At 33.2% G+C, this 24,720-nt stretch overlaps 1 protein-coding gene across 1 annotated transcript in view; it reads right to left on the reverse strand.

The window, feature by feature from the left end:
- Nucleotides 1–24,720, reverse strand: part of LOC145254725 (enhancer of mRNA-decapping protein 4-like) — a 101,364-nt gene that overhangs the window by 37,588 nt on the left and 39,056 nt on the right. Inside the window, exons 11-18 of the mRNA XM_080113453.1 lie at nucleotides 24,527–24,635; nucleotides 21,682–21,856; nucleotides 20,488–20,584; nucleotides 15,350–15,444; nucleotides 11,794–11,911; nucleotides 5,254–5,695; nucleotides 4,866–5,161; nucleotides 2,668–2,847 (exon numbers count right to left, since the gene is read on the reverse strand). Of these exons, the coding sequence (XP_079969579.1) occupies nucleotides 2,668–2,847; nucleotides 4,866–5,161; nucleotides 5,254–5,695; nucleotides 11,794–11,911; nucleotides 15,350–15,444; nucleotides 20,488–20,584; nucleotides 21,682–21,856; nucleotides 24,527–24,635 (1,512 nt within the window). The remainder of the gene's footprint in view (nucleotides 1–2,667; nucleotides 2,848–4,865; nucleotides 5,162–5,253; nucleotides 5,696–11,793; nucleotides 11,912–15,349; nucleotides 15,445–20,487; nucleotides 20,585–21,681; nucleotides 21,857–24,526; nucleotides 24,636–24,720) is intronic.

Below are 24,720 nucleotides of genomic sequence, written 5' to 3' on the forward strand. Positions count from 1 at the left end.
TTAAATATTAATCTCTATTAGAAACAAGATAATATGAATCTTGCCATGAGATTTTCACCAACATTTGTCTTGTTCAGCCTTTTAGAAGCTACAAAGTCCTGATGAAGCCACCCATAATTGAACAAGTGATTTACTGTATGTCCAATGAACAAGAAATGTATCAACACTTATATACACTTCAAAGTTCTCGGACAAAACTTCAAGCATTCACTAGCGTGGAGATAGTAAAAAGTTTAACTATCCTAGAAAGATAATTTTTTCATAGTTTTTATTAAAAAGAAAAAAATAATGAGGAAAGGAGGGCATAGGAAATCAAAAAGAAAAAAAGAGAAAACTACTTCAGTTTAAATTGATTTAAATTAAATACTTTTATTCATACTGTTATATTTTCATTATTTTGTTCTTACTGCTAAAATATTTTCATTTAAGTTGTTTTGTTCTTACTATTAAAAAAAAAAATATTAGATATGCAAATTCAGTTTCTTGCCACATGATTTTGCACGCATTCCTTTTTCTTTAAAAGACCGAGTTCTTTCTCTCTTGCTTTTGTATCTGTGAATTTTGTTCAATGAAACCTTAGAAAGAGGTTTGTTTTTACATGTTCATTTATTTATAACTTCAATTCCTTCTATTCCATATATTTACTCTATGTTAAAAGAATTAACCTGGAATCCAATAATAAAAAATGGGTAGTTGTGCACTATTGTAAAGGAACCATTTTTTTGTTTTTTGGAGATTTGGAGAGTGCATAGCAGGGGCAGACAAACGCAAGTCCAGGACAGAATAAAAAATATCAACAAATATCAACAGTTTCTTTTCTTTTAGAAAGTTTTTGTTAAACATTATTGAATTAAAATAAATGTAATAAAACTATAACATAAAATAGTTTTAATTATTAACACAAAGTGATTTTAAAAAACTTCTTTTTTTTTTCATAACAACGCCAACATTCTAAAATTTTTTATTGCATGCTTATTTCTTTTGAGAAAGTTTTTGTTACACATGTATTGAATTAAAATAAAGTTAGAAATATTATAATAACACCAAATAGAGATATTTTTTCGTAACAATGTTAAATTTCTGAAATTTTCGTAACTAATATAAATCATAAATGAAAAATGTGTTTTATTGTCGTTGAGATTTCAATTCGGTTCTGAAATTGCATTTGTTTGTCCGTTATGCATTCTCCAAATCTGAAAATCAAAAAAGTGATTTCTTCATAGTTATACACAAGTGCTAAAAAAGAGTATATGAAGGGAGATAATCAAAATTAAAGGGAGATAATTAGAGAAATAAAAGAATCGGCAATAAACCTTGGACATGCAGTAGCATCAGTAGAAGACCGCAAACAATCAAAATATGCCAGTCTTCTTGACAGATTTGTGTTCCAACCGATCACCATGGAGATGTGTATAGGCCCTGGCATATGGCACTAATTCAAAAATTAGTGTCTCTTAATGATGCCCCATACCAGGGACCATGATGAATTAATTTGATTTTATGAGCAATTATGTGTAGAAATGCCTTGAGCCGACTTTCAGTCTGTAGCAGGACATCTAATGACACTTCTTGATATTTGAATATTGGTTTTGAAAAAGGATATTCTACTAATTACTAAATAAATAAATTATTTTCCTGTAAACATAGAAATAAAAATTAAAAATGTGCAAAAGTTACGTTTCAGTCAATGTAACCTCCAACCTTCTTCAGGTGTATCTTGTCAAACTCAAGAATGTTTCTGTCAAACTTGAGAATTTAAATAGAATTTCAAACAAAACCCTTTATTTACTTCACAGGGGTAGGATACTCTTGTTCCATCAGCCATGACTGTAATGAGTCCTAAGTAATTTACAATTGTATTTTTTGGTTGCCCACACTGAAACCGTCAGCCTTCAGGAGAATATCATTTTTACAATTGATTTTTCCAAGTACTCTAACCACTGCAGTTTGAGTAGGAATTTTGGGAGCCATAAATACTTTTAAAAAGATGAGTGGTTTTAGCAATGACAACAAGTGAAGGTACTGCCACACAGAAGTAGTGAGAGTGTCAGTCACCTGTAAGTGCGAGTAGCCTGTAAGGATCTGTTGGGGAACAGCTACTCTACAATGCATCACAATGATGGAGTGTGTAAATATCTCCTACAGTTACGAAAGTGGAGATATTAAACCTAACATAGAGATATGGGACAAGGGGGAGAAAGAAACAACCTTACTGGATTAAATAGAGTTGAAAGGAAAACAATGAAATATCAACATGGCATGAAAAGAAACTGGAATCTTAGGAAGATCTTTATTATTCCAACAATTATAGGAGCAACTGCATTTGTGAAAAAAAGTTTTTAAAAAATACCTGGCAAATATACCCGGCACCAAGTGCAAGAGAGATACAAACAATTGGACTTAAAAAGAACAGTTAGAATCTTACAAATATCTCTCGGTTGGAATGTATGAGATAGCAGGTGAATGTTTCCAGCTTAAACAAACTGAAAATTGGTGTGTGTGAGGGGGGGGGGGGGCAAACAATATAACTTTCTAAAACCCCGTTCACATCGTTAAAAACGTTAAAAAATAAGGAAGATTTCTGCCAATTAGCAGAGAGCTCCCATCTGTTAATAAATGTACAAGATTGATATGAAATTTTTAAAAAAGAAAAACTGCCAAACTTACACAGGTAACTGCAATGGTCGAGAAACTTGCTGGCTTTGTTCATCTTCATCATCATCATCCTCTTCTTCCTCATCATCAGCTGTCAATCTCACAACCCCTTTCTGTGCTCCAACATCAATCCGATAATCATCATCCTCATCTTCGTCTTCATCATCATCGTCCACATCCTGACCTTCTCTTCTGAAAATATAAACCCACACTGTGTTTATGAAATGAAAAAAAATCAACTTTCCGAGAATAAGGAAGCGAAGGGTAAAGAAATTAATTTTTTTTGTTTCTGAAATATTGATATCAAGTGTTTCGATGCTTTCTTATCGTTATGAATGGTCAAGTGTTGACTTTTTTTTTTTTACAGCATTCATCCAGGATAGGTTGAGCCTGTTTCTCCCATAGAACATATAGCATCCCAAATAATTGCAGACGATGCACAATAGTCGGCAGCAGTCAAGACAGTTATGGGAAGCCAGTCTCAGGATCAGTGGTGAAAACTGTAGATGTGTAAAGTAGAGGTGGGTTTGACATCGACTTTGATGGTGTGTAACCACGTTTTCAGCTGGCCTACCGAGCATCTTGGACAATCTTGTAGTGGTTCTGAAGATATTGCTTTGTGGATGAAACTCTCAGTCATTAAGAATGGCCATACCCATCCACAAGTCTGACCTTGTGTCACATTCAGTCCTTATGTGGAGGTGAGAAAATAAAAGGGGAGCATTGCAATGTTCTTAATGTCAACATTATAAATAGGATTTGTTGGCTATTTTTTGCTACACTAAATAATGAGTATGCTGAAACAAGACAAATTGGTGAAGAAAAAGAAAACATTGAAAATTTAAAAAATATAGAATAAAACTGTTTTAAAAACATGCTAAGATGCAAAAAAAGAAAAAAAATTATTTTTTCAAGTTAAGAGAAAACGAAAATTCATTTTTTTTTTTTGCATCTTAGCATTTTTAAAAGTTTGTATGTTTATTCTATATTTTTCATTTTATCCCAAGATGTTTCTACGATCCGACACATTTTCAACTTCTTATTGAAAATTATCTTTTAAGTGAATACTTATCTTTATTTGATGTTATTTTCCCAAATGAGAAAAAAAATAAAATTTTCATTGTTTTGTAATAAAAAATTTATACGGTATCATAATGTAACAAATGGAAACATGTTGGTGTTGAGAAAGACAACAAAACACAGTTATATTATAAGTAAATCTTACTTGTTTAGTCAAAACTTCTACACAGCGATCGAATTAATGCGACAGTGTTCCATAACATTAACAAAAACTTCTTTATCAAGTGTGCGTTTCGAATCTCTTGAAACTCATGTTGGTTTTATGGCTATATTGCAGTAAATGTAAATATGAGTTGCATCAAATAAAATAAAATTCATTTTTTTTAATAAGGAAATGATTTTCCTCAAATTATCTGTAATTGTTATAGAAGGTGTTTTTTAAAGCAGCGACCTTTGAATTAAAATAACTTACAGAAAAATAGTTTTATTTCACAAATAAATCATTGGCATTTATAATTTAAATACAATTTCGGGCATATAACTTGTGCATACATGATGTAATCTAGAGGTTCAATTTTTAAAAACCCTATGCATTAAATTAGGCTGCATTATAATAACACATCAAATGTCTTCCAAGTGGTCTATTGTGGTTTATTAGCATAGACATCCCCAAAGAAAATAATCTAATGGGGTTAAATCTCATGAATGAGGTGGCCAGTTGACAGGTACATTCCATGAAATTATTTGTTCATCAAATGTAAATAAAATAAATTTGCACAATTTGCAAACGCTGCTCAGGTGTAAATCTCTTACTGATGAACTGCCAAACCAAGTTGAACTAAAAAAAAAAAAAAAAAAAAAAAAAAAAAAACGATCGTTTCCAAATCTACAATTAAAGAAAATAATCGTCAATTTAAAGTTTGCCGCCTCCTTAAGGATAAAAAGCAAAACACCCTTTATATAATTTTACTTATTTTAAAAATATTTTTAGTGTCTCAGATTTATTTTAGTATATTAATTCAATCCAATGAAAAAGCTGAGATCAAGCCTGAAATAAAACAGCAAGTTGTATTTGGATGGACAGCCTTTTCCAAAGTAAACAACATTATAAATAGAAAGTATTCAGCAAAAAATAAATAAAAAAAGCCATATAAAAAAAAAAAAAAAAAAAAAGACGTTATTCCACTTACGTGTTACACACTTTTTCTGACGCTATCCGTGGCCCTTCTGTACTGACATCGGGTGGTTTGGGCCACTCCCTTGGGGACATCTTAGGAGTGCACACTCTGTCAGACTTTATTTTCGTACTCTTGATTTCCAAAGGCGACACGGCCACGTCTACTTCGTCTGTCGTATGACGGTCTGCCATTACCTCTGCAACTTCTTTGTCAGTTTCATCAAAATCTTTCCGACCCGCTTTTCGAAACACTGTTTCGGCTTCAAGGCTGCTGACTGAACTGGAAATTGACTTACTGACTGCAGCCGCCTAAATAAATGCATAAGAATTGGCATCTTAATGTTATCGGTTAAAGTTCAAAGCACTAGAAACAAAAATAAAAAGAATAAAATATCACTCACGGCTGCTGCTGCCTGATGGCTCATCTTAAATAATTCCTCAACACTGATCTTTTTTCCTTCACTAAACAATGTCTGCAGAGGAAGGCTTGTGACGGCAGAAGGAGGTGGAGGAAGAGGAACAGGTCCAGCTGAAGAAGAAGACGCATGGTCTATCGGAACCACTGGTGAAATAGTCGATACGGAGGAAAGTGGGGCAGGGTCTTTGTTCTTGTGAGGTGATTGTGAAGAGGTAGAACTTAAGCTTGGGCTAGGGGTGTGAGGTATGACCCCGCTCGAGGCCACCGAGGTAACATTGCTAATTACACCCCGGCTGCTACTGTTGCTGCCAGCACTTGTAGTGGCCATGGAGGCTACAATCCCAGGAGATTCACAACTCTCGTCCATGGCAGACACTTGAGTGAAACTAGTGTTTGCAGAATTCGTCTGGAGAGAATGTGGTTTACTGTGGAAATAAAAAAACAAAATAAAGAATTTAAAAGGTTTTCTTGCTTTCAAAGCTTTCTTCTTTCAATTCAATTTATTTTGCAAAAAAATAACATAAGCTTCAAGGCGCACATATGGAAGCGATAAACTCCCTCCCCCACCCCATATTTTTTTTTATTTTCATCTTTTTTCAATGGATTATTATTGAATGGATGCTAGTCTACTAGATTATCAATAAAATTTTTTTAAAATGTCAATATCTAAATATTTGTAAGGAGTGCTCAGTTTCTAATGTACAATTCTAGTAAATTGATCACCCATTTTAGAACCACTTGATGTTTTGTTACACCAAATTTCATGAATTTAGCCTTTTTTTAAAGCAGTTTCGCCTTCAAAAATTCTTTTAGGCCTCTTAGTATCTGGCTTTAAATTTACCTCACGTATACGTGGGTAAGGTTAGAATTCAAGTTCTTCAGGAAACCGTAGATTGGATTTTTAAGAGTACATCTTTACAATATACTAAATCCAAAAGATGAATTGCACAGAACATGTCCATTCAGAAATATTCAAAAGCAAAAATTGATAAACTTTGTTGCAGATGCTCTAAATGCAAAAAATAAGACTCACCTTTAAAAAGTCGATTTTATGGGGTATTTGGGGTATTGTATTACGTAGTGTTTTCATTGGTCGCCATGTTTGTTTTCATTTGCACATGCGCATTCAAATGAAAAGTATACAGACTCGAATACGCCTAAAAATCAACTTTTTAAAGATGAAACTTTAGCACACATTCATTGCCCTTAGATTGTAAATGACGGGTATTTTTTTAAATCATTCGGGCAAAACCTTTGTAAATGTCGGGTGATGAAACATGAAGATAACCATAAATATGTATATAAAACAAAGGGACAAAGCAAAATTTAAAAAAAAGGCAAAATTGTTTAAAAAAGGCTAAGTTTGCAAAATTTAGCCTAAAACATTGAGTGGTTCTAAAATGGGTGATCGATTTACTAGAACGTTACGTTAGAAACTGAGCACCCCTACAAATATTTGAATATTGACTAAAAAAATTTGGGGATAATCTAGTAGATTTGATAATAATCTACTGAAAAAATTGAGAAAAAGATGAAAATTAAAAAAAAACAGAGAGTGAAGTACCTCTTCCATTGCCATGTAAGGGAAGGGTGATAGAAATTTACAAAGAAGCAGATACAATAGTGCAGTGCTTATCCAAATTCACCTTAAATTATTGCATTGTTGGTGCATTTATTACCTCTCGTGGGAGTCTATTCAAGGTCCAGGGATCCTGATTAAGAAAACGTCCTTCTTCCAGTTCAATTGAAATCAGCAGTGATATAGTTTCTTGTGTCTGTATAAACGTCTTTCTGGTGCAGAAGTGAATAAGTCTTGAAGTATATCATAATGACCATTGAAGAGATAGTAAGCTTCAATGATATCACCACGGAATCATCAGTGTACAAATAAGAAACGGTAAAGTTTCTCGAGTCAGGTTTCATAGAGAAGATCCGATAGACTCTGTACTATTTGAATAGCCAGTCTTTGAATACTCTCCAGATGTTGAATATCCTATTATATATTTTATTTATTAAATATGAAGCAGACACCTGAACGCTATACTCTAACAGAGGTCTGACCTGGGAGACGTAGTGATAAAAATATTTCTGGAGAGAGTTTGCAGAAAGAACATCGAATGAGAAATAAAGTGTTCCTTGCTGTGTTTAAAACCTGAATGCAATATTTAGATGGCTTGAGGGACAAGTCGACCAGAAGGTCAAGATGATGATTGTCTGAAGATAGCGGTTTCAATCCTACCCAAAGCCGGCCAGATGCTTACTTGGCCAAAATCGTGGTGAGACGACGACAACTATGGATGGCAGTGATTGCTGAGAATGCAGTTAGGAGATTTACAGTTCCTATCCATCGCGATTACCACCTGACAAAGGCCAGAGAAATAGTTGGCCGAAACGTCGTTAAACAACAACTAATAAAGATGAGAATAATAAAGATGGGAATAATCGTCCGCAATAAATAAACTTTTGTCTTGTCTGCCTCCTTGAGCAGAGGAGCATCATCACCAAAAGAGTTGAGCGAAAAGGAGAACCCACTGCAATATGGCAGCATTTACTGACATTAAGGTATACGGCATAATTGCGTTGACACATCAGTTCTCGTCAGATCACCAAAGTTAAGCAACATTGAGCCTGGTTAGTACCAGATGGGTGACCATTTGGGAATTCTAGGTGCTGTATGTGCTCTCCGCTTATCTCAGCATTTGTTTCCGGTCATCCTGTACTTCACTTGCCACTGTCGTTTCAGGAGAGGTGTGGTTGGAGATTGCGCACCTCCTGCCACAAAAATTTCATATGCAAGCAACACTTTGTGGGTATCCATTGTCTGTCAAAGACTGAAGGAGCCTGTTTACTGACATAAAGGTATAAGTCCTATTCAATGGACCATTTTCAGACATGTTGAAGGCTAAACGAGATTGTCAATTTTACTTCTACAAGCTAATTTAACATCATCTGCAAATAGGAACATGTTTCAACCAATCATTTCCGGTATGCCACTGATATAAAGTAAAAAGAGAATAGGGTCCAACATGGATCCTTGAGGAATATCACTGCAAGTAATCATCTCAGATGATATACTGCCATTTATTTGAACCTGGTATGTACGATTTTTAAGAAACAATCTTATCCATTTCCAATCAATGACGATCATGCGTGCTGAGCTTATATAAAAGTAAATGCTAAATGACAGTCAAAAATTAAAAAAAAAGATTTTAAATTATTAAAATGTTATATTTTTTTTAAATTCTTTGAGATGAGGCTTCGTAATTTGTATATTCATTCTTTTGCGGACTTTTCCTCATTTTCATATAGTTGTTGTTTTACCATGTTTCGACTAACTCATTCTCTCAGAGGATGAGTTGGCCAAAAAATGTCGAGACAACAACTATGGAAGGCAGTAATTAAGAAGAAGACCAGAGGATAAGTCGGCCAAAACTTGGTGAAACAACAACTATAAAGATAAAAAAAATGAATACGCAGGTCAAAATGTTCTTGCAAAATGTTTTTTTCTGAGTTTCCAATTAAATCAGAGATGTGAGTAGTCAATGGCAAAAAATCAAGATGAATTTACTAACATGGAGGGGGAGGGCACTTCTCATCCGCATGTGTGTGTATGTGGAGAGGGCAACGCAAATATAACTAAAAACAACTTAGATGATAAGTCATAAAAACATCTGCCTGTTCTACAAGTATTTTAATGGTGACGAACTACAAGCACTTGTAACGCCCCCTTGACGTAATACCCCCAACAAACTTGACAAGCAGCTAAATTCCACCCCTACATAAAGATCCCTAGGTGTAAGAAAGCTTTCTACTACAATAGTTTCTTCCCCAGAACTGCTAGACTTTGGAACTCTCTTCCAGGATTCTGCTTTTCCAACTGTACTGACATGCAGACGTTCAAGTGGAATGTGAACAGATATCTTGCTACTCATCTCCCTTCATAATATCCCTTCAACTTATGTCCCCAATAGTAGCCCCCTACTTCAAAGTGGCACTGTGCCTTGTTTGGGGTGAAAATGGAATTAAAAAAAATTTTTTTAAATAATTTGAAAAATGTTTAATAAAATATCAATCTTGGTAAACAAAAAATAAAAATAACTAAAAAGAATTAAAAAAAACAACAAAAAAAACAGCCTAATTTACAAATAATAGATTAGTTTCAACTGAGTTAAAATTAAGAGATGTGTGAGAAAAGGAGACAGGAAGTCATTCTTTGATAAACAAAAGTCATTTAATTCTCCGATCCCCCCCCCCATCATGAATTGTTTGAAATGTTAGTCTTTGCTAACATTTTCAGAACTGTCATAGGAGAGAAAATGATGATAAGAGGAAGAAAGCAAAAGCAGAAATACAGGGTGAACAATAAAATTGTCACCCTAGAAAAGACAACAGGATTCCATTTCCGTTTGATGAAAACTGGTTTTCTTTTTTGTTGCAAACCATCTACTGGTTGGCCAGTTGTGTATAAATCTCAAGAGCGATAGGAGCCTTTTATCATATCTGAAAGTACCACAATGTTCAACGAGTGAGATCGGAGATGCACCGCTGTTCAATAACCCTTATCCCTGAGTGGCTTCCGGGCCTTGATAAGTGGTGATCACTGTGTAAAAAAAAAAAAAAAAAAAAAACTCATGCTTTCTACTGAACCAAGTTATGACAACAGGACCATTGCCAGCACTCCTAAAATGAATCACTGTATTGCCATGAATAACAGGGACATGCCCAGGTTGATGAAAAAGTTTCCAGCCACGGTTGTGGTTTTTGGAGTGGTTTCAAGTGAGGGCCACATCATGTCACCTCACATCTTCGAAGTCGGCTTGAAAGTCAACACCAAAGTGTAGCTGGATGTGCTGAAGAGTGTGGTGATCCCCTGGTGCAATCAGGTGGTCACTGGCAGACCCTGGGTGTGGCAGCAGGATTCAGCGCTAACCCACAAGTCCAAAGAGACCCAGGCTTGGCTTCAGAAGGAGTGCTATGACTTTGTACCCTTCTCTCACTGCCCACCCCCCGACCTGAACACGCTGGACTACTTTGTTTGGTCATATCTTGAGAACATCACTAACATGACCTCCCACAACACCAAAGCCAGCTTGATTGCCCCCATCCGCTGAATATTCGCCAAACTCCCACTGGCACTTGCAGAAAAGGCATGCTCCCAGTTCCAAGCCCGTATCAAAACGGTGATTGAGTTTGAAGGCGGCTACATTGAATAGATGTCAGCTCTACTACATAATCAAGTTAATTGAATCGATTTTTTCAATAAAAGTTTTAAAATAGACTGTAGTGTTGTTTTCTTTAGAGCAACAACTTTATCGTTCCACCCTGTACAGAAAGAAACCAAGCAAGAGGAAATAAAATCCAACCATGTAGCGATAGTAACAAAAAAAAATTTTTTTTAAAAGCAAGTTATTTGACAATTATCAACATTTTGCTTAGATAAAAACTTAAGAGTCTGATTTTGATAAACAAGGCCGACAGCCATTGGTCACGTGCTCTCATGTAATGAATGAATGTGTGAATGTAGGATTGCCATGCAATGCTTAAAGATAAACTAAAATGACCGAAAAATGGGCTGAAATGACTTAAATAAAAAGTAAATGACTTAGAATGACTTTAAGGATAAATTGAATGACCTTAAGAATGACTTGAATGTTTAAAAAATAACTGGAATCCTTCAAAAACAACTTGAATAATCTGGAGAATGACTTGAATGGCTTTGAGACTGACTGGTTGTAAAGTGGGTGATCATTTTACATTAAATTAATACAGAAAAGTGATCCCCCATTTTATATCACAATAAGTACAGCATGTAGTAAGATAGATACTACACTTTGATCTTGGCCAAAAGGCCAAGAAAAGGGTATTTATTTGCTCCCCCACCGAGCAAATTAAGCACAAGGCCGATTTTTAATGTAAGGAGTGAAGGGGAAATAGGGGACCAACTCCCCGGGGAGTAGGGGAGCTGGATAATGACAATTGGTATGAAGGGTTGCCTCTACATTGACCAAGGTCTTATATGTGGGGCTGGCCCCACATAGGGTCTTTGCTTGCAGTATCTGCCGGAAAGATACTACACTTTGATCTTGGCCTAAAGGCCAAGAAAAGCATAAAAGCTAAGAACAGCATTTATTAACATCAAACCTTTGACCTTAACAAAAAAGGCCAAGCACAAAAATGTTACGGACAGACCAACCGACGGAGTGACTTATAGAGTCGCTTGCACGCAACTAAAAAGTAGAGAACTCACCTTTTCGCAATTTAAACAGAAATCAATTTTTTTTTCTGGATTAAAAAGAAACCAAGAACAACAAGAAATTGTTCAAACTGGATTTAAATTCTAATGATTTAGTTGAAGAAAAACCGAAAATATTAAAGAGAAAACTTTACTAAACTGAACCTACTTTTGATTTGAAATTTATCTAATAATATGTTTAGACCATGGAAAAATGAGGAGGGGGAAAAGGACTGAACGAATTTATACAGAAAAGGTTATTTTTAAAAATAAATCATTCAAGATACTGACCTTGTAAAGGCATCGGGTGTGAGGAGCACTGGAGCTGTTTCTCCTCGGCTCATATCATTTGTATCGGGGACGGATGTGTCCAGAATGTTGCTTACGTCAGATAAACCATCACGAAGAACTAGAGAAAAGAGGAGGCAAAATGTAAATGTGTATCAACCATTCTGAATTTATAAACATATTTATACAAATTTTCTTATCCGACTGAATGTATAGAAAACTGGAAACACCTGCAAAATATCTTCCTCATCCGTTATACATGTTGGCATGTGTTAAACAACTGTTATAAATGGATTTCCAAACTAATCTATTTCTAGCCACGTTCTCATTCTTTTTTCTCTCAAATCCATCCTTATGGCTTCATGTCTTCTTGAAAACTAGACCCTGCTACCTCAACTGTTCTACATCTACAAACCAAGAACTCTTATCCATTCTTTCAACGTGACCATACCATCAAAGTCTTCTGTTCTGCACACATCTCCCTATACTATTCAGATTTAACTTTCCTCTGCGGTCATCAGATCTTTTTTTTTTTATTTTACTGTTTTTTCACCCTAAACAAGGCACTAAAGTGGCATTACGGTCTAAACCTGTCTTTAATACTTCCATTATACATCCATAGTATCATTCTCATATTTCTTGCCATGCAACACGTATCCTCAACTCTCACTGGTCAGGTTTCACTTCTCACATTCTGTACACATGCCTGATACTCTTCCCTTGATTAATCATGATAACACTGTTGGTTGAAAATGAAAGAAGGTATTTAGTTCTCTCCCACTGCAAGAACTTAGATACCAAGGTCGGAAAGTGGGATTAAGAAGTCAGCACCCCAGTTTTGGTAGGCGAGTATGAGGATCGAACCTGAACCCTAGAGGCAAAATTGGAAATTAAAGTGTGAAAAAAAAAAATGTGCGACGTTAACCACTGAGCCACCGCGACATACTAATGGAAACATGTTTGAATTTATTTAATTACTTAGAATTAGCAGGTGCACGTTTTAATGACTTAATGAGGTCAACTTTGACTGCGGGGTAGTATTTTATTTAATGCGGGAACGTGTTTTTATTTTTATTTTCCCAAGATGTTGGGGTGTGGGGAGGGAACCAGGTCCCCTTGTCCAAATTGAATAGCAATTGTCTGATATAAGAAAAATATTTCCACATTGATCAAAGCTGATTGCTTTCGGACATTTCCGGCGATCACGACCGGAAAAATACCGCCAGAATTAGTGTCGCTTTTATTATACGAAAAAGCCTAATCCACATGCGGCGGGCGAAAACTGTTGAATATCTATCTTCCCGAAGTGGAGCAAATTAAATAGACAGGCGAGATCTGCTGTTAACTCGGAGATATTATGATTTATATGTGATATAAAAAGTTTTAATAAGTTGTGAGCCGACCGAGCGCTTCTCTGAAAAAAGCCTTTCTTGGACGTACACAAGAAGTGAACATAGATACATACATTTTGGCTTTTATATATATAGACTAGCGGGGGTACCTGGCGTTGCCCGTGTTTTTAGAGGCATGTGTGTGTGTGGGGGGGGGTAAAATGATTACAAAGCGAAGTAATAACCCTGTTTAAATATTAGATATTTTTTTAGATTAGGTCCACATCCAAAATTTTCTTTTAAATGACGACTTTTATAGGTTTTCGACTATGCTGAATACGGAAATCGCACTGAAATTTTGCAGAAAGAAGTAGTTATCGAGATATAAAAAGTTGTTTTATGCATTGTATTCTTTGGCGGCCATCTTTGTTACATGCATAGATTTGTTTATGGCGCGCTTGCACACGCGTAATACAGACTGCCGCCAACCTCCAATATTTACTCCTGTATCAGAAAACCCGCTATGTGATACACAAATATCTGTACGTGATGTTGCCAAGCTCATCAAGAACCTTGATTCCAATAAAGCAGTATTTCAATTATAGTACTCAAAAGACTTCAACCAGAACTAGCACCCAATCCTTACAAAACTGTTTAAACGTTGTCTTAAGGAGAATTGCTTCCCATCACCCTGGAAAATCTCATCAGTATGCCTTGTATTTTAGAATTCAGGTGATCGCTCATCTCTCTCTCAGTACAGGCCAATAAGTCTCCTGTGCATCATGAGTAAGTTGCTAGAATCTGTGTTAAATAGAGAAGTAATCAACCATCTCAGCAAAAATAACCTCCTTAGTGATGTGCAATATGGTTTCCGTTATGCTAGATCTACAGCAGATGTGCTTACAGTTATAGGATTAGCGAATCTCTCGACGGAGGCTACCTTTCTAGGGCAATTGCTCTTGAAATATCAAAGGCCTTTGATAGAGTATGGCATAAAGGTTTACTTCACAAGATCTCCAGCTACGGTATAGTTGGAAATGTCTTTTCAATTATTAAATCATTTCTCTCTGATAGGTTCATAAGAGTAGTGGTTGATGGGCAGAAATCAGAAGCTCTCAGTATTAATGCTGGAGTTCCTCAGGGGTCCATCCTAGGCCCAACTCTCTTCCTGATCTACATTAATGATCTTCCAAATCACATCCTTACACCATTCATAGACATTTATGCTGATGACACTACTATCTATGATAGCACATCTAAGACTAAACGACCAAGTTCTCTCTGATTCTCTCTCTTCTGATCTTGAGCAAGTGGTACAATGGGGAAAGAGGTGGCTTGTTACTTTTAATGCATCTAAAACCAAGCTTTTACCTTTACATCATCAACGTTCTAATCCCCATCTGGCATTAATTGAAATGAATGGCTCTCTTCTTGGGGAAGCCTCATGTTTTGAAAAGCTTCTGGGCTTGACCTTTACTCCTGATCTTAAATGGAACATATGCATTAAACCCGTTGCCAAGGCCGTTGGAAAAATGGTGGGATCCTTCTATTGATCCAGTAAATATCTCATTGCTGATGCAATTCTCTATCTATATGAGAGCCAGGTACGTCCTAGGATGGAGTACTGTTGCCACATTTGGGCAGAAGTTGCTAGAAAGGACTTATCCTGCTTTGATAGAGTTCAAAATAGACTTTGTAGCCTCGTAGGGGATATCCTTTTCTCTTCTTTGCAACCTCTTTCTCACAGAAGAGATGTCGCAAGTTTGTCTCTGCTTTATCATTATTTTCATGGCAAGTGCTCAGCTGAGCTCCAATCTATGGTCCCCCCCCCTTCGCCAAACTTTCACAAGAAACACCCATCTAGCAGAAAACACTATCACAAATTTCCCCCACTCTTTATCTGTGCCTAAACCTAAACATAGATTCCATGAGCAAAGCTTCTTTCTTAGAATTGCACGTCTATGGAATTGTCTTCCATTTTCCTGCTTTCCAGCTGACTACAATATGGTTGTCTTCAAGTCTAACGTAAACAAGTTTTTGATGAGCCGTTCCATGTAAGTTAACAAATTTACCGAATTTCCATAACTAACGATTACTATATTGTCCAATTTCTACTGTACACTCTTTAACCCTTATCCTCGAGTGGCTTTTTGCCCTAATAAGTGGTGATGCCTATGTAAAAAAAAAAATAAACAAATAAAAAAAAAATAAAAACAATATTTTCTTACCAACATTGTCTTGAGACACAGAAGTGAGTGACTGTAATTGGGACTCAGGAATCGCAGATTCTGGTTTGAAACGGATATGCAATTCTTGCAAAATCCTGGAAGAGAAACAAAGAACATTTAAAAAAATGTTTCGTTTTACATTTTGTTAAAAAAATTTTATATGTAAAGTTCAATATTTTATTCATGTGTTTACTTCAACTCATTTTTATAATATAAATTTATCTCTGAATGCTGGTAGATGTTCAGAGTCATGACCTGGTTTCACACCTGCATTTCAAAAACAACAAAAAAAAACCTGTTTGGATTATTCAAACTACTTGTTTATAACATTTCAGCCATTGTAATTACTTTCTTCAGGTTAATCTTGTTGATCTTGATAACCTTTCTGTCGAACTACAATACGGGAACTATTAATTGTAAATAACTAGCAGGGAGACCCGATGTTGCCCGGGATTAAATGATGACTAACAAATGTTTCATACTCCAATATTTTTATTGTCATCAAAATTGGTGAAATTGCCCACTTTTCAATCAAATCGATTTATTGCCTGCTCTAGTTGGGAACCCATCATGGTACATAGGGAGGAAGTTTCACGTGCCTCCCAGCAGTGACTTAGTCCACAATACATTGTAATCTACATTGCACTATAGAGTAACTACTGTTGACTTTATAAAAAAATATTTTTATATATAATGGCTTGAATTAAAGTTTAAAATGCAAAAGTCAAGTATCATGATTCAGTTGTGCTCTTAACAAAAACATTCATTTCAAATGCACCCCTGTCATATCAAAAAACCTGCTGTTGACTTTATATGCCAGGCCTTTTGAATCATAAAACTTATCGAATGCATTTGTGATGTTAGGCTGTATAAGGTGTTAATTTTTTTTAATCGGATTTTTTTGATTATCGCTACTTATTGAAAACATTCAGATACAAAACCTATCAAAGAACTAAAATTTCATAAAAATCGGCCAAGCTATTTCAGAGTTCATAAGGAACAAATTCGCATATGCATACACAAAGTTTCTTTTATATAATAGTAAAGATAGATAAAATCACTTTTATATACATATATTAATACTCCTATAAATTTTTTTTTTTTTGTGTATTGATATTCATATTAAAAACCCCTTTTTTCTATATATTTGAAAAGAAATTACAATTTTGTTATAGAGTCGTGGAATTGCATTCATCAGCAAAAGATCTAGCTAATTTGCATATTTTTTTAAACATTCATTTTAATTAATTCCCTAGATCATCTTTAGTTAACTATTACGTGTAATTATATTCATGCAGATATTCTACATGATTTATACTTGCGTAGTATTTGTGTAAAAAGTTTATAGTAAACACAAACCTCTTTCTATATATATTTATGTATGCATAAATATATTTGTTTAAAAAAATTTGTCTACCAAACTCCTGTCAGTTTTTGGTCTACAGACATGAAACTTGACATATAGGATATTCAAACCCATGCAAAACATTATGTTTGGGTTTTAACCAGGGAAAATCAGTGCAAAACTGAGAAAATTAAAAAAATGTAATACACCAGGTGAAGATCGGACGACCGCAATATGAATATTCATGCGTAACATAATAGCTATCAGTTTAGGTTTTAATTTTTAGCCTTGCAGCAAACATGTCTTCATAGTTCAGGCATTAACGTCAAAGGAAAAAAGTAAATCGTAAGTTAAACGTTTTGATTTCGATTCTTAGTGGTGTCATACAAGTCATTTTTTTTTAACTTTTTAAATTATTACTATATATTGGGTCCAATATAATAAATATAAAATCTGCATTAATCAAAATATCATACTAAGCCTATTTTATGACCAGGCAATGCTGAGCAAATTGTGTTTCAAAAGGAAAAACAAACTCTGCTCTTTAGACTCCAAGTCTAATTCCCTCTATAAAATATATATATATATATATATATATATATATATATATATACATTGATTAATAGTGATAAGTAGTAAGATTGTATAGCTAAAATAAGAAAAATTCATACGAGAATTATATACAAGAACTTGTGGCATAACGGATAAAGTAATAGGTTTCAATTATAAGTAAAACCCTTTTTAGCAACTGAAGGTTCCTAAGAATACAATTGTGAATTATTTAAGACTTCGGTACTTGTAGAGTTTAATCAAGACATCAAAAAATGAAAATATCTAAAAAAAAGTTTAAATTCTACGTATCCGTTATGGAATGAAGTTCTCCAAAAAAAAATTTCACTTAATTTCATCAAGTAGTTTTTGTTTTACAGCAAAAAAACAATTTGTTATGATACCAAGCAAAAGGTTCGATTTTTAGGAAGAAAAGCTAGTAATAAAGATGGGGAGGGAGTGTCGGCGCTTTAACTGGAGTTATCTCCCATGGCGTTTTTAAAATTCAAACAAAATTTTTTTTTTAAATCCAAGATGTCTGCCTTCAACGTGCTGTCATAAAAACGTGTTTTTCCGCTGTGAAAAAAAAAAAACCTACTCAATCAAATTAAGTGAAATTTTTTTTCGGAGATCTTCAGTTCAAAACAGATACGTACAATATAACCTTTTTTTTTTATATTTTCATTTTTTAATGTCTTCATTAAACTGTACAAGTACCAAGACTTCTACCTGGTCATGACTGATGGAACAAGACCATGCTATCCTCATGGATTAAATAAAAAGTTCCGTTCAAAATTTGGAGCAGATTCCAGAATTCAACAAGATACATATGAAGAAGGTCAGACGTTACATCGGCTGAAATACTCAACGAATTCAAATAACGCTCACCTCAAAAGTTCAGAAAAATTAAGACAAACTTATGAACGTCATGCTACAAACTAAATGACATGTAAATAATGCAGTGAAGCTTATAAATAAAAAATAATCTTGTAAAAATGTAAAATATACAAAGAATAAAAATATGCAAATATAAAAATTCATCTTGTAGATCAGGATTTCCCAATCTTTTTCAGCAAATGCCCACCCACCCCCAGAACACTCGGATACTTACCCCCACCTACCAACATGCATCCTTATATAATGATGTTAGTAGTAGTGGTAGTACATAATTAAAGTGAAAATAATTGAATATTCATAATTGTTTATATTCATATTTGTTTATATTCATATTTGTTTATATTCATAATTGTTTATATTCATATTTGTTTATATTCATAATTGTTTATATTCATAATTGTTTATATTCATATTGTTTATATTCATAATTGTTTATATTCATAATTGTTTATATTCATATTTGTTTATATTCATAATTGAATATTCATAATTGTTTATATTCATATTTGTTTATATTCATATTTGTTTATATTCATATTTGTTTATATTCATATTTGTTTATATTCATAATTGTTTATATTCATAATTGTTTATATTCATAATTGTTTATATTCATATTTGTTTATATTCATAATTGTTTATATTCATATTGTTTATATTCATAATTGTTTATATTCATAATTGTTTATATTCATAATTGTTTATATTCATATTTGTTTATATTCATATTTGTTTATATTCATATTTGTTTATATTCATATTTGTTTATATTCATAATTGTTTATATTCATATTTGTTTATATTCATAATTGTTTATATTCATAATTGTTTATATTCATAATTGTTTATATTCATAATTGTTTATATTCATAATTGTTTATATTCATAATTGTTTATATTCATATTTGTTTATATTCATATTTGTTTATATTCATATTTGTTTATATTCATATTTGTTTATATTCATAATTGTTTATATTCATAATTGTTTATATTCATAATTGTTTATATTCATATTTGTTTATATTCATAATTGTTTATATTCATATTGTTTATATTCATAATTGTTTATATTCATAATTGTTTATATTCATAATTGTTTATATTCATAATTGTTTATATTCATAATTGTTTATATTCATAATTGTTTATATTCATATTTGTTTATATTCATATTTGTTTATATTCATATTTGTTTATATTCATAATTGTTTATATTCATATTTGTTTATATTCATAATTGTTTATATTCATAATTGTTTATATTCATATTTGTTTATATTCATATTTGTTTATATTCATAATTGTTTATATTCATAATTGTTTATATTCATAATTGTTTATATTCATAATTGTTTATATTCATAATTGTTTATATTCATAATTGTTTATATTCATAATTGTTTATATTCATAATTGTTTATATTCATAATTGTTTATATTCATAATTGTTTATATTCATAATTGTTTATATTCATAATTGTTTATATTCATAATTGTTTATATTCATAATTGTTTATTCAACAATATTCTACTCTGTCGATCTAATGGGAACAATAACATCTATAAATCAAGTGGGTCAATTAATATATCAAATCATTGCTAATACAATAATCAATAAAATAAAAATCAGAATAATCACAGGAATCACCAATTAATGTGTAAATTGTTGTTGATGATGAGCAATAAATTGAGAAACACCTAGTAATGTTACTAGAAGCTCCGTCTTTCACACCCTGCCCCTCACAAAGGATCTCAGAGACCTCCTACACAATAAATTTGTCCACCGTCCACCTGAAGTCTCATAATGCACTTCTGGCGGGCGATATGGCCCCATTGGGAAATCCTATTGTAGATGCTTCCAAAGTGTTATATACCACATAAACATTAGAAGTTAAAGAACAGATTATATGCAAGATATAAATGCTCAGCATCAGCCAATAAAAGTTCAGCAATTTCACTTTCTGTTTTAAGGCCTCCCACCAGGATAGATCTGGAAAGAATTATATATGTAATCCTCACTACTGGCGATATGGTCTTCAAAGCATCTTATAATATTGCCATTATCAGAGTCACAATAGTAAAAATCACATTTATCTTAAAACCGGTATTTATTATATAAAATATTACCACCTGCTTTTGTAAAAAGTAAAAACCATGATTAGCTTAAATGAACGAGAGAATACAACCTCAAGTGAAAATCATGCAGCAATGGCCACTAAGCATTATGAGAATTAAAGTTATACATAAACAGCATCAAATGGAAAAGTAGATCAGATAAAGGGAGATAACTGAGCATGCAGCTGAAAATTTCTATTAATAAAATGCTATTAAAAAAGAAACATACGAGCTATGAATGGCATACAACTTGATGAGAACACCATCCACTATTTCGCCATCTTCATCATCTAATAACTTTTCAGATTCATCTTCTTCGATTTCACCTGAAAATGCAACAAATAAAACTTTAATTAAAAAGTTAAAACAATTAAAACTGAAATACAAATTTGGGAGTTTATCAAAGAGAAAATCCTTTTTTGCAAAATTCAGTACAAAGATACTCCAGGTGAAATGGAAACTAATTTAAAACACTCAATTTTTTCAATAGGATACTTATATTACGCTTGCTATACTTATCCAATATAAATTTTAATCAAAATTTGGATATTTTAAAATATAATGAAATATGATTTTATTTATTTATTTTACAATTCGTATAGTTAACAGACATTTTTTTTTTTTTTTTTACTTTTGTTAAGCTCCAAACAAGGACGTGATGGTGGTCAATTGGATAACGACACGAACTGATGACCTGGGTGTTTCAAGTTTGAATCTAGTTCGCTTCACAAAAATCACTTTCACTTATAATGTTGGCAATCTTCTCGTGGTCCTTCCCATAAGTATTCAACGTCTTTCTAAAAAGAATTCTGACTAGAAAAATATTGGGAAAACCAATGCCAACATTAGAATCTTTGGATTCATATGATATGATGAAACTTGACCTTTTTTTTTTTAACTCTTTTTTCACTCCAAACAAGGCATAGTGTTACTTAGAATATAAGGGGTTACTATTTGAAATTGTGTCTGGAGTTGAACAGCGAGATGTTTGTTTACATTACATTTAAACTTCTGCATGTTAGTACAGTTAGGGAAGAAGGAAACAGGCAGAGAATTACCAAGTCTATTAGTTTGAGGGAAGAAACTATTAAAGTAGAATCTTTTCTAGCATCTAAGGACCTCAACAGTGAAGATTTTACCATTTGTCGGGTCAGTCAGGAATATGTACATCTAGATGCGTAAGTAATGTTGTTTTTTTTTTGTTAAAATTATCTTTTTCTTTTTAGATGCAACTAAAAATTTGAATTTCGATTTAATATCTTTCAAATATATTTGATTGAAATTTTATCATAAAAATAGATCTTTCCTTAAAATTGAAACAGACTTAAGGAGAATTTGGAGTGGAAAATTTGACCACTAACATATTTTTTGTTTTACTTTATTTAAAAAAAAAAAAAAAAAAAAAAAATGGTATATTCCTTACCAGTGGTCATCTCTTCCAGAAAGGTGTCATCTTTTAAAGATTGCCGGAATTTTTTTGCATGAGCATCCAGTATGGCAAAACTGAGGCAAGGCTGAGCAAGTAGGAATTCAGAAACAGAAGAGATGTGGGCAGTGTCCGCTTTGTGGTCCTGGTTTAAGCTTAAGATATACAGAACCTAAGTATGAGGAGGAGAGAAAGAAAAGGATAAAATTAGAAATGAATGTACACAGAATGCAGGTCCAAAAAAATCTAAAAGAATTTAAAAATTAGTAAATGGGGTGGCCAGGAGAAAGTTATGATCATTCATCATTCAAAAAAAATTATCTAAATATAAAAGTTAAGAAAAACTGATTTTTAAATTAGAAATTGTTTTTATTTAAAATAAAATTAGGATATGTTTTACTGTCCACAGTTCTTCCAAAAAGTGGTCAGAAAATCACATATATAATAAATAAATATTACCAAAAGCAAGGTAAGTTACTCTTCTACCTAACTGGGTAGGTTTTTAGTTTTTTTTACTTAATATAAAATGTTTATTTAACTCGAAAAACAAGCATATTCAACGAGTAAGCGACCACAAGAAAAAATAAATACATTGTGGCCACCTTTTTTTGTGGTCGTGTACCCTTGGAACTTGCTTGTTTTTCGAGCCGATTAAAAATTTTACATTTTAGTAAAGACACTAAAAGAGTAACTTATCTTGCTTTTAATAACATGTTATATATTTGATTTTTTTTACCACTTTTTCGAAAGATCATTTTTTCAAAGGACTATACACAAAAACAATCATATTTTTTTGAATTTCAAGAATTTTAGAGATGATAATTGATAATATTAAGGGCATTCAAAAAGTAATGCCTCCTATCCTGTTGCATATATTGATGGTGTGAGACTAAGAAAGCAAACCCTGCTAAGGACATGCATCAAAAGCAGAGATATGGCATTGGATTCCTAGCAATAGTGTATTAAGAATGATGATATATTTTTATGCTATTCTTAGTTATTATCTGGAGTAAAGATTGAACCTTCAACCTCACTTAAAACTAACTGTTAACTAATAATTTTAACTGTTACACCAGGAATTAATGGAAGCAATTCTACAATGAATTATCAGAGTTCAAAACTCAGATTACATTTCAGATTGAAAATGACTAAACCAGCTGGACGATGTGACAACACAGCAGAGACAATAAAAAAGCATGTGACAAGGACCATATCACTTGTTAAATATTGGTTGAAACATAAAACAAGAGTTATCTCTATTTACTTGCCCCCCCCCCTCCCCACAAGGGCAAAGTCAGACACAAATTCAATTTTTTTTTAACGTTGAGAAAATCAAACTCCCTCTAGATTGGGACAAAATTTAAAGATGCCTCAATCTAGAAGAAATTCTTTCACTGACCAATGACACAATACAAACAGATACTACACTTTGCTCCTTGTAAAGGAAAGTCCTACCAACTTATCAGCTATGAATATATCCTTGCCAATCAATTCAACAATGGTTGCGTTGCTGTCAAACTGAAGTATTAAGTTCTACGATTTCCACCTTATTAGGTTCTGCCTTCTCTATAAGAAGGCGTTAGTTTATTATTATTAACCTGCCTGGGGTGTTAAATAATGAGAATTCCAGTAACAACTCCCAGGCAATGCCAGACTACTTGAGAGAGTGAGTGAATAACAAAAGACAACACTGCAATATATTACAATGTTATAAAAGATAAATATTTGAAACAATAGCAAACGTTAGAGTGGTGATAAAATATTTGTAATGTAGTCGTTATATCAAAGAAAGACAGGAAAGGAAGAAACAACATTCTTTTTTAACAAAAGCCTTTATATCTGGTATTTCCAACAACACGTTTTTCTAAATATTCAAAAAATTCATTTCTCCTTATCTGGCCACATGTGACTTTTTTCTCTGCGCTGACATCACCTACACATCTTGAACATATGCTTTTCCAACACCGGCCACCCCTTGAATACCACTGCTTCTCTGAAAACCCAATGTTCTTCCCTCTTGGTCCTCACCACATGTTTTTTTATTGTCTTTGCTGTGTCGTCACATCATGCAGCTGATTTGGTCATTTTCATATGTTATACGCTGCTGCTGCTCAAAGCGTCAGTGGTTCTGTTACATATTTATATAATTGAAATTTAATTCAACAAAACAATAATATTTACAGTTACAAATACAATAAACAATAAGATTGACCTGTTTACATAAAGTGCATAACTAAACAAGAAAGAGGTATTAATATATACACGTAACTGAGTCAGTAAAGAGTTCAGTTCGAACTATTGGAGCTTCCAAGGACAGGAAGAGAGTGAAATGGTCTGGGTATAGAATAGCAGAGGAGGAGGGGAGGACCAGAGGAGGAGGAAAGAGAGAAAAATAGAGACGAATAGAGAGATAGAAATTTTGAAAGAAATATGTTACATTTTTGCTAAAGTGTAGTCTCTGTTCCGATACAACACTTCAATTTTTTGTTCTTGGTTAGTAGAGAAATCCTTCATGACTGTAATTGTCGCTTATATGCTAATGGTAATTCGTGTTTCACTTCTCAATATGCTCAACTCAAGGTGAGGAGCACTATAGTCATCTACATACAGTACTGTTTCGCTGTTTCACAGCTCATCAGTGCGACTGAAACAATTTTTTAATTTTGTTCCTTTTTTTCCACAAAAAAATGACACTGGTGTCTAACTCTGCCCTCGTGGGGAGGCAAAATAAATAGGAACACCAGGTAACTCTACTAGTTACAAATTGAACATGGTGATGACAGTGGGAAAAAACTGGTGATGCAACAATAATTACCTATTTAAGAAAAGAAAAAGGACTCACCTTACGCCTGAAGTCTGTTAGGACCAAATAACGAGCACTTAAGTCAAGTACTACTTTCATACAAGGTTCAGTTTGTACTTCAAGGGGAGGTGCAGGAGGAGGAAGAAACCTGGGAAAATAAAAAGAAAAAAGTAAAAGTCTTTCACTTTTATAAACCAATAAAAATGTAAACATGTTGAGTTGAATAACATAAA

The sequence above is a fragment of the Euprymna scolopes genome, chromosome 30, assembly GCF_053919585.1.
Source record: "Euprymna scolopes isolate OS-2025 chromosome 30, ASM5391958v1, whole genome shotgun sequence".
Lineage (NCBI taxonomy): Eukaryota > Metazoa > Mollusca > Cephalopoda > Sepiida > Sepiolidae > Euprymna > Euprymna scolopes.